A 15,858-nucleotide genomic window follows, 5' to 3' on the forward strand; every position below is an offset into this window, starting at 1 on the left:
GTAAGGACTTCGAAGTTGGGCTCCCTAGTTTGAAGTTAACTTCGAAGTAAGGGAAAATATGTGTGGACTCCCTGCTGGCTACTTCGATGTAGTGCCTGACTTCAGAGTTAGTTCCTAGTGTAGATGAACCCTGAAAGCGAGGGGCAAACCACCACAAGTTCTCAGGCTATCCACCTCTCCTGCTTTCACCCAACATTACAAAAGAAACAGCTTTTGGACTTTGAGGACAGATCCTGGCCTGAAAATTTAGTCAGCTATGTTACTTGGATAATGTGATAAGGTAAGAATTTTATCTTGGACCAAGTCTAGTCTGCTAAATTTTAGCAAGGAGGGTGTGTTTTATTTCTGTTCATCTATTTCTGACTTTTACATGTACTTTAAGATTTCTCAAGATCTCTCTCTTTGTAGGCAAATAAACCTGTCTTATTCTTTAATTAAAACTAATTGGGATTGTTGATTGTGTGGGTAACTCCACGTTTGGTAGCAGACTGTTGTACTGTATCTTAAACGCCCTGCAAGAGGCAATGGACTTAATATATGAACTGCCACCCGGGGGCTCTACAGAGCAGAACACACACTTTTGGGGGGAAAAATCCAGCATTGGAAATGTGGTGGGGTCACCCTAACAAGTGGCAATCAAAGCTGGTGGAAGCCAGTGTGTGACTGATAGCCTTGCAGCCTGTAACAGCCTATTTGTAAGTAGCGCAGTAGGAGTAAAGCATTAGTAGTTGCCCAAATTTGCAGGTAGATTGAATCCTGCAATGTCATACTATATTAAGCCGGAATAGGCACTTTTGGAAAGGGAGGAATGTTAAACCTCAGGGAAAGACAAAAAAGAAAAATTGTCTCACTGTCATTATCAAACACCAGAATAAATCCAACATCTCAATTTACTGTATCACTTGTTAAATTGCTACACATGTAGAAGAATGGCAAATGTGTATCTCGTTAGCTCATATGCCTGACTCCAGTAAAGCTTTGCAAAGTTGTCTTAAGGGATGTTTGTCATATAGGCCCAGGACTCACAGCATCCTTCTACATTCTGTTAAGGGAACTAAAGGGTAAACCTAACTAAGCATTACACTTACATAAGTGTGCACAAAAAGCAATGGATATGTATCTTTGCAAGACCAGTCTTCATAATCTATTTTTACAGGTGCAGAAGGCACTGCATAGGTGCAAGTAAATGCAGCAAACATGCTTGATTTCAGTGCTTGAATGACAGTTTATGAAATAGTAACTTAAATTACAAGAAAATTATAAGTGGACAGACAAACATAATTGAAAGAAATAAATTCAGTACTAAGCATGAAGCTTTGCATAGGTTAAAAAAATGGAAAATTGCTCATAAGTGAATTCTGTATTGGAAAATAGAACATATGAGGGGCATGAATCATCTTGCTTGTGTATAGGAAATATTACCTTAATATCAAACTTGTGATTACAATTGGATAATATATGTATGTAACTAATTGCCAAGGGCAAAGTGAAGTAATCAATTAGAAAGTGTTACATAGGAAACTACAAAATATAAACACAGGAACAGCTAGGGTACAAAAATGTCAGAGAATTGCAACAAACTGGAACCAAACCCAGCTGCAAAGTCACCCCCAGGAAGTGTAAAGTACCTATCTTTGCTTGTGTTCCCTATCATCTTGATTAATCTCAGATGCAGTCTTTAATTAATAAATTGATTGAGCTTTGTTTCATGTCTTGTTGATCAGTGATACATACTGAATCCTTACAATTTTGTCTTATGAAGATGTGTAGGAACTTTATATCTTACTTCTGCGAGAAGAGAGAGAGCTTGAACACTGTATATTGAGGGAGCAGAGGCAGACACCATTGAGGATGGCATTAGGGTAGGATCTGAAAAAGAACAAAATTTTTAATTTGTATTTTGATTTGAAGAACTTATTGCAAACCCAAATGTTTCAGGATTTCTTTGGTCCCCATCTGAGTTACACCTTGCATACTGAATTGCAGTGAAGTCCTGCTGTAAACCCTGCCAGCTTCCCATATGCATGCCACCCACCCTTGATTTTACAGGGACTGTACACTGTATCGTTTTAGACGTCTTTAAAGCCACTAACATATGCCAGTTTCCAGTAAACAGGTGTTAAGAGAGCTAACATGCCTGTGGATACAAGCTTCTAGCCTCAGATCTCTAAGTTATAGTATTTGAAAAAGAGTGAATGCTCAGTTATTGGACATAGGCATTCATGAAACTAATGCACTGTCAGGTCCCATTTACTATGATTACACATGCACATTGTGGAAGTATAAATTTGAAAATTTTACAGCGTCTATCTCAGTGCTTTACTTCTGGCAAAGACCTTAGGAAAAATGGGGGAGGGGAAAGACTAGAGAAAGAGAAGTTACTCACCAGTAGTAACGATGGTTCTTCGAGATGTGTCCCCGTGGGTGCTCCACAGTAGGTGTCGGGCTCACCCGGCGCCGCAGATCGGAAATCTTCCAGCAGTTTCTCCTGGATCGCGCATGCGCCGGCACGCACCACCCCCCTGTGCGCCCCCAGCTACGTGCACGATCTGGTCCCCACCAGTTCCTTGACCAACCGCCTCGGATGCTCCTGAAAAACACTAGACAGAGATCCGAAGCAGGGAGGATGGGCGGGTGGTGGAGCACCAACGGGGACACATCTCGAAGAACCATCGTTACTACAGGTGAGTAACTTCTTTTTCTTCTTCGAGTGGTCCCCGTGGGTGCTCCACAATAGGTGACTACCCAGCAGTAACCCAAGTAAGGAGGTGGGTAATTGGTTGATGTGCAGCTTGACCCCGAGAGGACTGCTGTCGACAGACAGGTATCCTCTTCGAATACCCGAGGCAGGGCATAATGCTCGGCGAAGGTGTCGTAGGAAGACCAGGTCGCCGCTCTACAGATGCCTTTTAACGCGATGCCCTTGAAGAAGGCTGTTGACGCCGCCACCGCCCTGGTGGAGTGAGCTCTGGGTGGGGCCAGCAAAGGAGCAGTTTGAAGCTTGTAACACATTTTTATACAGGACACAATGTGCTTAGAGATTCTGTGTGAAGAGAGACCTCCTCCTTTTGACCTGGGAGAGAGAGAGACTAGGAGCCTGTCCGTTTTCCGGAAGGACTTAGTTCTGTCTATGTAGAAGGCCAACGCCCTCCTCACATCCAGGAGATGCAGGCATGCCTCCGTGCCGGAGCTGTGAGGCTTCGGGTAAAACGACTGGCTCGTTAAGATTGGACTCCGAAGAGACTTTTGGAACAAAGGCTGGGTGCAGCCTTAAGGTTACCGCCTCCTTTGAGAATACTGTGCAGTGCGGCGTTGCCATCACTGCCGCGAGCTCACTCACCCTGCGGGCTGACGCAGTAGCAAGGAGAAAGGTTGGCTTTTTTTTTTTTTTTATCATAAGGAGACGTATGGGAACTGTGGCTAATGGTTCAAAAGGTGGACCCGATAGCGTGCTGAGCACCAAGTCCAAATTCCACGATGGTGGAAGCGGTTTCCGAGGGGGGTACAGGTTTACCAGCCCCTTCTAGAACCTGGTAACAATAGGATGGGCGAATACCATGGGCCCTTCCTCTGTATGCCAAAAGGCTGATATAGCGGCGAGGTGGACATTTAGCGAGGATAGAGAAAACTCGCCTCTCGAGGTCCAATAAGTATTCTAGTATTACAGGTATAGGAACGTCAAGGGGAGCTAACTGCTTGGCAGAACACCAGGCTGTGAATCAAGTCCATTTCTGCTTGTAAGTCCTCCTGGTGGAGGTCCTTCGGCTACATTCCAGGACTTGTTGTACTCCCTCTGTACACGTGCTCTTTAAAAGAGCTGAGCCATGGATTAGCCATGCTTGTAGGTGCAGACCCTGAGGGTGCAGGTGCACTAAGGACCCCTGAGCCTGCGTGAGTAAGTCCGGTGCCACTGGTAGAGGGAACGGTGGGTGGTCCGACATGCGTAAAAGCAAGGGAAGCCATTGCTGCCGATCCCAAGCAGGACTATGAGTATCATGCGAGCTCTCTCCCTTCTGGCTTTGTGCAAGACCTTGTGGCAAACAGATTGATCTGTGGAAACCCCCACGTACGAAAAATGCGCCGTAGCAGATCGGAACGGATCTGCCATTCGTGTGTGATTGCAAAGCGCCTGCTCAGCTGATCTGCTTTCATGGTGTGAGTGCCCGGCAAATACAAGGCTTTCAACGTTATGTTGTTGGCGATGCACCAATTCTACAATTGGACTGCTTCCACACATAGGGCATGGGATCGTGCTCCTCCTTGTCGATTGATGTAAAACATAGTGGAGGTATTGTCGGTATTGAATCCCGACTACTTTGCCACGTAGGTAATCTGGAAAATGTTTGCAGGCGTTGAACACTGCTCTGAGCTCCGGCATGGTTATGTGCAGTGTCTGTTCCACAGGGAACCATAGCCCTTGCGTTACCTTGTTGCCGATGTGCGCTCCCCATCCTATGTGGGAGGTGTCGGTAGTAAGAAAAAAATAGAAATTTGTGGTTGGTGAAAAGGCACCCCCACTAGCAGATTCTCGGGGTTTTCCCACCACGCCAGGGATCTGCACACCTCTGTTGTGGGCGACACCACCCTGTGGACAGTGTGGGATACCGGTTTGTAAATGCTGCCCAGCCAATGCTACAGGCTTGACATGTGCAACCTGGCATTCTGTACCACAAATGTTGCTGCCGCCATATGGCCCAGCAACTGTAGGCACGTTAAGACCGGCGCCGTGGGGCTGTATGTAATGACTTGCACCGGCGAACTGACTGCGTGGAAGTGGGCATCGGGTAGGTACACCCTTGCTGTGATAGAGTTTATGCGTGCCCCTATGAACTCTATATGTTGTGTGGGTTCGGACTTTGACTTTGCGAGGTTGATGACTAGGCCCAGCGAAGAAACGTGTCCGCTGTGACGCGTCTCATGCGTGAGACCTCTGCCTTCGAGGTCCCTTTTAGCAGGCAGTCGCCCAGATATGGGAAAAATAAACACCCACTGTCTGTGCAGGTAGGCTGATACCACTGCCAGGGTTTTGGTAAAGACTCTGGGGGCCGAGGAGAGACCAAACAGAAGAACCCTGTGCTGGAAGCGCTCCTGGCCGACCGTGAAGCAGAGGAAGCGTCTGTGTGCCGGGTGGATTGTTATATGAAAGTAAGCATCTCGTAAATCGAGTGCTGCAACCCAGTCTCCATCGTCCAGTGCCGTGAGTATCAAGGCAACTGTGATCATCCAAAACCGTTGCTTATGCAAGTAACTGTTGAGGCCCCGAAGATCTAAGATGGCCTCCAGTGTCCTGTTTTGTTCTCTGGTAGGAAGTAGTGTGAATAAAAACCTTCCCCTGGAATTATTCCGGTACTCTTTCCACCGCCCTTATGAACATAAGGTGAGTCACCTTCTGCTTGAGCCTCGCCTCGTGGCAGCATCCCTGAGGTGAGGACTGGTGGGAGGCTTCGTCGGTGGAAGTGACTGGGAGGGGATCGCGCAACCCGTGGCTATGATCTCCAGCACCCATATGTCTGTGATGATCTTTTGCCATTGGGAGTGGAACGGTCTGAGGTGATGATGGAACATGAAATGAGAGTGGCATTGAGCGAGGGTATTGATAGTGCAGCCCCCGACCTACCCATCAAACTTGTTGCCTTTAGGCCTGACCCGACGGTGTACGGCTTTGTTAAGAACGTCATCTAGGAGTTCTGTACTGTTGCCGCTATTGATAGCGCTCTTGGTCATAGCCTCATTGATATTGAGCACGCTGTGGTTATAAGCGTAGCGTCTTTGCTGAGGGTAAAAGTTTTCCTTCCTGCATGGGGGAGTATAAATGCCCGAGGTTCTAAGTGTAGCTCTCGAGTCCTTACTGGGGTGAGGGACTGAGTCGGTTGAGTCCGCAAACAGCTTCTGTGTATCAAAGGGAAGGTCCATGATCTTCGCCTGTAGGTCCCTCAAGATACCCGACGTCTGGGGCCAGGATTCTCTATGCATGACCACTGTTGTAGCCGTTGAACATGCCGCCGTGCCCGCCACGTCCAGGGCAATCTAGACTCCCGTCCGCGATGCTGCGTAGCCCTCTTGAACAATCGCCTTCAACACCGGCTTTTTATGTTCCGGAAGTGAATCCATGAGGGAAGTAAGCCAGGAGTAATTATCAAAATTATGGTTTGCTAGGTGTGCCCATAATTTGTCACTCTCAATAGCAGGATAGGAGAGGAATATACCTTCCTGCCAAACAGCTCTAGCTTCTTAGCATCTTTGTCTGATCCCCCGATTTGTACTGAGAAGCCTTTGACCTCTGCTGGGACGACCCGACCACCAAAGAATTTGGTTGTGGGTGACTGAAGAGGAACTCCATGCCCTTTGCCGGGACGAAGTATTTCTTATCCGCTCTCTTGTTCGTAGGCGGAACAGAGGCCGGAGTCTGCCATGTAGTAGTGGCTGACTCCAGAATGGCTTCGTCCAGTGGAATAGCAATTTTGAATGAAGCCGGGGGTCTCAAATTTTTCAGGAGTTTGTGATGTTTCTCCTGCACCTCTACCGTTTGAATGTCTTGCGTGAAAGCCACCCTTCTAAACAGCTCCTGAAACTGTTTAAGGTCATCCGGGGGAGAGACATCCCCAGGGGCCATGGCCTCATCTGGGGAGGATGAGGAGGAACCACTAAGGTAAACCTCCCTCGAAACCTCGGGTTCCTGCGGTCAATGATACACTTGGTCGCCGGAGGATCGTGAAGAAAAGTCTCGGGGTTCTAAAATTAACTCCCCTTTAGACAACTGTGTTTCCGTCCCCGATCGGGAGTGCCCACGGGGGTATTGAGCGGCCGGGGGGGGGGGGGGACACCTGCCCCTGGGTGTAGGCCTGTGGTGTGTCTGTGTCCAGCCTGATAAGGACAACCATGGCAGCATGGGCAAGGGTCTGGGGATGGAGACCTAGACCACTTGTGGGGTGTGTACCCCCGATGTCTGGGAGAGCGAGACCTCCGCGACGACACAGATAGAGGTGAAACTGGCTTGTGATAGTACGCCAGGGGATCCAATCCCAGAAATGGTGAAGGTGGCCCAAGCCATGGTGACATTGGTTGGAGGAACGGAGAAGGAGTTGTTTTTTGTTTTTTTTTTTCGGATGGGCCGGTGGAGACACAGGCCTTCGGTGCGGCATGTGTATCACAGGGGGAGGGCTTGGTGCTAACAGCCACGCAGCCCTGTCCAGAGATGGACTGCGGTGCCGGGTTTTTGATGTTGCCTTGCCCCTCCGCTGCGGGGCTGGCACCGCCCCCTTCTGTGCCGGGGATCTCGGCCCCGCTGTCAGCACTGCGCTCGGCACCGTCAGCTGCGGTGCCGTGCGGGTATCCCCCTCCGGTGCCTGCAGGCTCCGTGCCTGGCAGCCCTGCACTGCTGGTGCCACGGAGGTCTGTGCCGCCGGTTCCGGTGCTTGCCTGGCTCATGCTCTAGGCGCCGCGCGTGCTGGCTGTTGAATAATCGGAGGCTCAGCCTCTGCCACGTGTGCTGCCGCGCTGCCGCTTGCCCAAGTATGCAGCTGGTGGCTGTGTGCTCCACTCGTTCTGCTCACTGCAAACGCACGGCAAAGATCAAGCCAGGGAGAGTTTCCTTTGTTTCTGTGCTGAGGGGGTGAGAGAGAAAAACTGCCCTCCTCTTATGCAACCCAGAGGGCCCTTCTGGGTGAGGCTTCTCCGGCAAGTCCGGCTGGAGAGCCTTATCAACAAGAGAATTTTACGCCTCATCGCTCTGTCCTTCTTGGCCCTGGCTGTGAGCTCAGCACAGTGAGAACGCGTCTGGGTAGCTGTAATTCCCCCAGGTGTCAGATGCCTTCGCTATGCCCCACGGAGGGCGGCATAGCTTCACGGCATGACTCCCGCTTTTTAAAACCTGAAGAGGCCATTGCGGCGAGTCCTTTATTGTTAATAGGGCACTTTGCACTTAATTTGTGCCTTTCCACCCCAAATAATGATCACCGGCCTGCGGGGCAGCGGGCGACCTAAATGGCCTTCACGTCCGCTCTTCTCTTCTCCGCTCCTCTCTTTTTTCTTTTTTTTTTGCTGATATTCTTTGTCTTTCCTTTCTCTCTTTTTTTTTTTTTTGTTTAATAACCAAAACAACAAATTACACGTGGAAAAAAAAAAAACACTAAGTAATCTGACTCTGGCCTTAGCCTGAGTGGATTCCGTCTGCAGCCGATGGCGGTTGAGAAGGAACTGGTGGGGACCGGATCGTGCACATGGCCGAGGGTGTGCAGGGGGGCGGCGCGCGCCGGCGCATGCGTGATCCAGGAGAAACTGCTGGAAGATTTCCGATCTGCGGCGCCGGGCGAGCCCGACACCTATTCTGGAGCACCCACGGGGACCACTCGAAGAAGAACACTCATTCAGTAAAGTTCCTTAGTCAAAAAGGGGTGTAACTTTTCACAGCTGATTTAAATGAAGAACGGGGTGTTATTGTTTGGGTGAGTGATTGAGCAGCCAAAAAACCTTCTGGTGTTTTGGTTTGTTTAAGCAGGGAAGGTTATTTAACCTTATACTAACTGGAGTTCCTTGAGATGTGTGGTCATTATGGGAATTCACCATGGCCACACATCAGCTCCTTGAACCTGAGACTTCCACAGCAGTGTCCACTGGCTCATGCCAGGGTCCTATGCCTCCTCATGCTGTGAACTGAGGCAGTGAGAGGCAACAAGCACTGACCTCCTTGCCTTTTCCCACTCTATAAATCAGCTGAAGCTCCCAGAAGAAAAGGAAAGAGGGGTGCTCATGGACTACTCATAGGGATCACACATCTCCAAGAACTCCAGTGGCCAGAAGGCAAGTGCTAACCCCTATGGGAATTCACAGAGGGTAACTCAAAGTCTCACTGAGAAGGGTCTCGCAGAAGTGTTCCGCATCACAGACCGTGAGCTCACTGAACGAAAAGACACTTTGGTGAAAGCAGCCTGAATGCACAGCTCTGAATAAAAAGGGGGGTGGAGGGAGAGAGGAGTAGAGGAGGGGCTGAGATTCCGCTCTAGGAAGTGAAGTTCATGGAATGCACTCCTTGATACTTGTAGTCCACGGACTAAAACTATGGAGATCACTATGGCCGGGGTGGGATCCTAAGGATATGGAGGCAGGCCCTGCGTGGTGACTACTGGGTTTGAGGGGACTGTGAATTTAGGATGGGTAATTTTACAACAAATCCTTGAGAAGGGCACATTGATGCCCAGCTGGAAGATCGTACCAAGCTGACAGGATGAAACATACAATTATTCTGGCCGGGGAGGCATCAGAAACTTTAGGGGAAAAAAAAAAACACTGTGCACATTTTACCACAGCTATGAATAACTAGCACAGCTGATTCCTCCAGGCATATCAGGTCATATTCTATTAACATCACCCTTAGATAGTTATTTTAAAAATTGGTATAATAATAAATCTCAGTAAGTAGCAACTATATAAAAAATATTGAAGTTTAATGTCTCAAACCAAGGTGCTTCCCATTTGGTGCCTAAATCCACAAGAAAAAATGTTTCAATTTTCAAAGGTGCCAATCACCCTAAGCTTATACAATAAACCCTCGTGATACGCACAGTCAAATTGCGTGTGTCTCGGGTTAATGTGACTGATGCCCCTGACAGGAGCAGGAAACCTCTCCTGGCAGTGTCAGCAGCCACAAGTCAGGCTGCAATCCCAACGGGAAACTGCTCCTGTCAGGGGCAGCAGCTGCGAATCAGACTGCTGCCCCTGAGAGGAACGGTTTCGCAGTCCCCGGTGTGGTGGGGAGCTGGGAACCAGGCAGCATCCTGGCTCCTGGCTCCCCACCATTTGCTGAGAGGGGAAACTGAGCAGGACAGCAGCCCTGGTTAGTTTCCTAGCTCCAAGGAGCAGAGGGGAGCCAGAAGCCAGGCTGCCCCTGCTTCTCAGCGCCCCCCGACTGGCTGGAGATAGGAAACTGAACAGAGCCGCTGCCCTGTTCAGTTTCCCCCGCTCTGAAAGTGGAGGGGAGCCAGGCTGCAGCCTGGTTCCCAACTCCCCTCGACTTGCACGAAAATTTGAGTTATGGGGGGTGCTGCAGAAATGCAACTGCCGCATAACTCGAGGATTTACTGTACTGACTCTTAAATACCCAAGTCTAAAAATGCTGGCCTGACCACACAGCATTTTAACTTCTCTTTCACTCCCCCCAGGTGCTGCATGAACCAACCAATTCTCACAACTTTTGCCCCACGAAGTAGATACACCAAAGGCATTTTACAACAACCACCGAAGGAAGCGAAGAGGTAAAATGATATGTTTGCCTCCTTAGACTAAGTGACTTGCAGAGCTGCAATTAAAACTCATCAATTACTGGTTTTCAGACTTGTCCTTAGACCATGCTAGAAATATGTTCTCTTAGATGAGATCAGACAAAACAACTGAATTTCAGTATCTAAGTATGCAAGAAAAAAAAGGATCAGCTTCTCTCAAATCAGAAAGCATACAGATTATATTTAATAATTAGTAACATATTTTATCATTACAAAAGTGGTTTCTATGCCCTCTGTGAACTTTTATTTAGATGGACAGAATAGAATGTACTCTTTAGTATAGTGCATGTAATGTACAGATTCTGACTCAATGCCATTTAAGATAATTGAATATCCACTTAAATGAGAAAATAACACGCTCTTCGGGTGTACATCAGCTTTTCTATTTTTAAATACCAGTTCATTCTCTTGAGAAATTTGTTGTATGATAAAAATTATTTTGACATAAACAAAGCCAGACCGTCACTAAACTTTATATTAAAATGGTACAGACAAGTGGCAAGAAGGTCAGAAGTAATACTGGATTCTTAAGAAACGACTTACCATACAACTCTTCTTCAGCACAGGAGTCAGCTAAGGATACCTGAGGCTGCGCTTTCACTTCCAAGTTCCTGCTCAGCCAGCTAGTTTGTTCCAGGGAGGAACCAGCCACGTTCCCCACAGCTTCCAAGATTTTTTGGGTCACCTCCTGACAAGTAATCAGTGCAATGCGGTATCAGATGAAAGCTGCTGGGATAGGCCCAGCCCAAGGAAACGTGTTTTATTTAGAAAACGGAACAGTGTTTTGTACCTTGTGCAGGTTGAACCTCTCTCATCCGGCACCTTTGGGACCTGACCGATGCCAAATTAAGTAATTTGCCAGACCTCTGGAGGTCAATATTGCCTAGCACATTCTCAACACTTCCACCGCTTACTGGGCTCTGAGAAGACATTAAGGGGTAAACTGAAACTAAATAACAGCACAAGACACAGAGCCACAGCTGGTGCCTGGAAACAAACCTTATGGGACCACGAGAAACGTGGCCACACCCAAGATAAGTGGTCATCCAGCTAACTAAAATCATGCCAGATTGCAGATGTTGCTGGATGAGAGCGCTCCGGATTAGAGAGGCTCAACCTGTATAATACCTATGAGCACATGGGAGGTAACAACAAACAGAAGAGAGAAGCATTTATCAGCCTTCTGCAGAAGGAATCACTCCCTTCAGTTGGCAGGCTCACCGCCAGGAGTGTGTGTGTGCGGGGGGGTGGGAGACAAAAGTGACAGTTTCACCTGGGCTCAACATTTCAAAGGGGCCCAGAGCTCCAACCGCTGCTACCGTGGCAGTGCCAAGGGCCGGAGCTTCAGATCCCTTTGAAATGCCACAGCAGTGCTGCTCTGCCTGCCCCTTCTGCCCTTGGCTCCACCCCTTCCAATGGCACGGAACCAGACCCCCTCCCTGCCACCTTGTCTCAGGGCATGCAACAGGTGCAGTCCTGCTGTTAGTGGGCAACAGGCATGAACAATATAAGAGAAAGAAAAGCTCTGGGTCTGAGCAGATTCAGGTATCAGTCTGCATAATGCCTTTCCACACAGAAGCACGCGCGCGCACACACACACACACACACGTATGTATCTGGGATAAAACACTAGTTCAAAAATTATCTGTAACAAAAAAAAAAAAATCATCCCACGCTATAATTAAACTGCTCTTGACAACTATCCTTATAATCACAATAGGAAGGGAGAATTTTTCCCTTTTGACAAGTATTCTCTTCAACTGTGGTATAAAAGTTAAGCTCTGCATAGAGAATAGCAGAATCAAAGATTAAAAAAAGGAGAAACAAGCAACCCACTTCAATTTTTCACCTCCCGTGTTGACTGGCACAGAGCACCCCAAGTCTGTTTGGAATGCCTTCATTCTTTAAAACTTCCTCGTTTGCTTTCTGGATGTTTAAAATTTTAATGGTTTACATCAGCAGTTTAGTAGAATCCACGTCACAGAAGATGATCTTGTTGAGAGGCCTCAATATTTTTTCAGATTGGTTGGGAATTACTCTCGTTACCATTAATCCCTCCGACAAGTTTCTTTTGTCTACCTTGAGTCAGGCTACAATGATGAGTTTATTCTTTAGGCATCTTATCTCCCACTGCTTCTATGGTCAACAGCATAAGTCTGCACAATTGAAGCATCCAATAGGAATGAAATAGTGATATTAATGTGATAATCAGGGTCCACACAAGCCAGTGATGGACAGAAGATTTGAACCCCAAGGAATTCAAAATGTTAAGTGTGATGTTGGTTTCTGTACACTCTGATGGCCACCTGGTTGAAGTCACAAACTTGAAACACACTGGGGACTCATTCTTATGATAAATGACAAATTCACAGGTTTCAGCTCACTGCATGTTTCCCTGACAGTTCACACTGTTCACATTTAGCTAGATTTCCACAGTCCCAGTCTGTGGCCTGCCATGTTACTATGATTAAAAGAAGAGACTTTGTTAACTTTGTCTCCCTGGGGAGCTATACAATCTATCTCATCAATATATTTTTCAGTTCTAGTGGAGCAATCATGCAATGGTCTCAAATGAAGATTGCAAAGTATCCACTATGCTGCATTAATTAGCCATCCTCTCTCAAAGATTTGTTTGATCTGAATTTGTTCTTCACATTTCAGGAAAGAATTGCACCAATACCCATTATTGTTCTTGAGGTTCTGAACTGTATGGTCTGAAAAAAACTGTCTGCTCTTCTTTTTCCTTCAGCTACAGGGTTTCCATATAGCATTAAATTAGATGGGATGTAAGTTATTTTTAAGTGAGTGATTTAACAATGAAGTTTTATTCTTTTGCCACTTTATCTGACCATGTTTAAATCCTCCTGTTTTAGGGTGGGGCCAAATCCTACTCACAGCCTTATCTTTGAGCAGCAGAGCTGTTCACCATAGAATGGAGACTCTGGTTTGGAAACTTCAGGTTTCCCTTTCAAGGCTACCAAAATAATCAGATCATTTCTTGATAGTGCTGAAGAGGCAAGGCATTCACTACACAAATTATCTTGCTCACCAGTTTATGGAGCAGAACTGATGTCACTCACATGTCTACTATATCTTCTGGGCTGCATGAGCACCATTAGCACAGCTATTAGAAGGTTCACTTTTCAATATTCCATCTCAAAATCAAAGATTTCAACTCAAACCCAAGTCAGAAATGACTCTGATAAGGCTGTGATGCTTCACCTAACTTGGCAAAAGCAGAAACAGTGGAAGGAAAGAATCCTGCTCAAATCCTCACCTCATTTACACAATATGTGAATGGATAAAACAGTTGTTGAGAATGCCAAAGCCAGCTAGGAGATGTAACTATATAACTCCCATAGACTTCAATGGAAATAATTGCACTCAATTTTTCTAGGGGTTTTTGAAAATTTCAGTGACAGTGCAAACATCTGGTGACATCTAGTTGCGTTATGAATTTAAACCTGGGAGGATGACATCACAAGATACCCAATGAAAATATAATTTTGGCCATTCAGCATCCCAACTCAGATTAGAATTTTATCAAAAATATACAGTATCATTTGTTTGTTTGAAAATTATGTTTTATGCATTCTCTGACATTTACTGTCTTATACCATACCCAAACTTTCTTGGGGTAGGTAGCAGGTCAGATATAGCTTGGGCTAATTTCTAGTTGCAAAGAAGAGTGCAGTGCCAGGTTTGTGAATTAAAAACATGTCTACACAGTACCTGCAGCTCTTTCTGATCCTTTTTATTTTCCAAATTAGGAGTTCTGGTCACAAAGTCATTCAGAGTACTGTGGGAAAAATAATTCACCCTAAGTTAGCAATATGGACAGTTTTACTCACTTAAATAAAATCAAGGCACCCTGTTATTTGCTATACCTCAGAAGCAGGAAATATCCAGGGGGAGCCAAGTTCAGTTGTACAGATTCCTTCAGCACTCCTAACAATGACTGAAAGTTCTCCTGAAGGGTGGAGACAGGAAGTCTGCCAAAAACAATATGCAAGTCAAACAATACCAGATAGACACACACACACAGTGCTGGCTCTAGGAGCTCCACAACAACTTCAGTCTTTTAGTCTAATTAACTACTAACCGCCGTATTTGAATCTAAGCACCAGGATGTCCTGTCAATGCATGATGACATATTACATCAACATACTGATGGACAAAAGTCAAAATAATAAGCAGAATTAACTCAGAATGCTAGCTGTCATTCAAACTAAAGCTAGACTTGGAGCATACAGAATGCGCCAGTGCTGTGAAAGAAGATGGTCTTTAGGAGTGCTAGAATGAGGCGGCTTTGCACACTAAATATCCCAAGGAATTCCATGCTTTCATAGCAGTGTGTGCTCAGAAGAGTTTTGATCACTCCCATGATGTCTACCATTTTGAATGCAGAATATAAATTGGAAAAACAAAATTTTGAGGGAAAGGGGGCTTCCAGAAGGAGGGCTTCCTTCCAGGAGATCCCCATGTGCCGCATGTTCGCACATGTATTTTGGAGTCTTTTGGACTCCAAATCAGGTGGCCATATGCTAACGAGGTGCAGGAAATTTACATCGTGCCTCATTAGCATCTTCCTGACTGCTCATTACCATGCTGCTTCCAGAAGAAGTGGCACATGTAGATGCAGCGAAGGAGCCCTCTCTAAGAAAGTCCAGAAGGTGCATTATGGAGAAATATCCTTCATATACTCTTCCAGAAGTGAGGAACAGAAAAAGGTCATACAAAAAATTCAGCAGCATGTCCTGATAACACGAGAAGCTTACAGCATACTGCTGTGCCAGTACACTATGACCATGTGTCATGATGACACAGACACCACTACATTAATGCAATCACAGAACACCATGCTGCACAGTAATCTTATGCCTGTCTGCCATTTGACAACGCAGCGTCTGTCCAGTTCTCCTTCAGCAAGCACTGACAATGCAGAGGTTTCTCATGCCAAGCAGCTATGAAAGTCAAAGTAAAACTAAAGTAGTAATTCTGGCTGTTAAGTTACTGGAAGAGCATTTGTAGCTAAATGGAAAATCACTTTACATAACAATCTAGTTACCTTTGAATGAAAGCATAGGTGAATTTCAGCACTGGGATATCCACTAGAGAAGTTTTCTGAAAATAAAACTCGGAATTATGTTCTTGTTTTATAAAAAAATGAAATTTAAGCTAGTAGGGAACACATTATTTAATGGGACACTTGCTTCTCTTCCGCCCACTTTCCCCTCCAAGAGCAATATGTGTCCCAGTTTGAGACAGATCGGCTGTAGCTCGTCTGTGTAGACACAATAGGTAGTTCAGAGCTTTTGCTAGTGAGGTCTGGTACAAAACAAGACACATGCTTTCAATCCACCACACACATTCTTCCAAAACTCTAGAAACACTTATAAATGTACCCCTCTGCATGGTAAAAAGTCTGGCTTCCTTCAAAGCAAGCTCTATTAAACAGCAGAATCACCACAGAAGCAAAGTCATTCAGTTTACTGAAAGTCATAATAGTTTGGCACAGCAGTCATGAATCTGGGAAGTGAAATTTTGTAAAAATCTCTGAGAGCTACATTTCCTGGCTAAC

General features: G+C 46.2%; 1 protein-coding gene across 1 annotated transcript in view; it reads right to left on the reverse strand.

The window, feature by feature from the left end:
* Positions 1 to 15,858, reverse strand: part of DOP1B (DOP1 leucine zipper like protein B) — a 102,089-nt gene that overhangs the window by 23,355 nt on the left and 62,876 nt on the right. The window contains exons 23-27 of the mRNA XM_074983429.1: positions 15,346 to 15,401; positions 14,165 to 14,269; positions 14,010 to 14,076; positions 10,821 to 10,965; positions 1,787 to 1,869 (exon numbers count right to left, since the gene is read on the reverse strand). Coding sequence (XP_074839530.1) covers positions 1,787 to 1,869; positions 10,821 to 10,965; positions 14,010 to 14,076; positions 14,165 to 14,269; positions 15,346 to 15,401 — 456 coding nt within the window. The remainder of the gene's footprint in view (positions 1 to 1,786; positions 1,870 to 10,820; positions 10,966 to 14,009; positions 14,077 to 14,164; positions 14,270 to 15,345; positions 15,402 to 15,858) is intronic.

The sequence above is a fragment of the Carettochelys insculpta genome, chromosome 1 (assembly GCF_033958435.1).
Source record: "Carettochelys insculpta isolate YL-2023 chromosome 1, ASM3395843v1, whole genome shotgun sequence".
Classification (NCBI taxonomy): Eukaryota; Metazoa; Chordata; order Testudines; family Carettochelyidae; genus Carettochelys; species Carettochelys insculpta.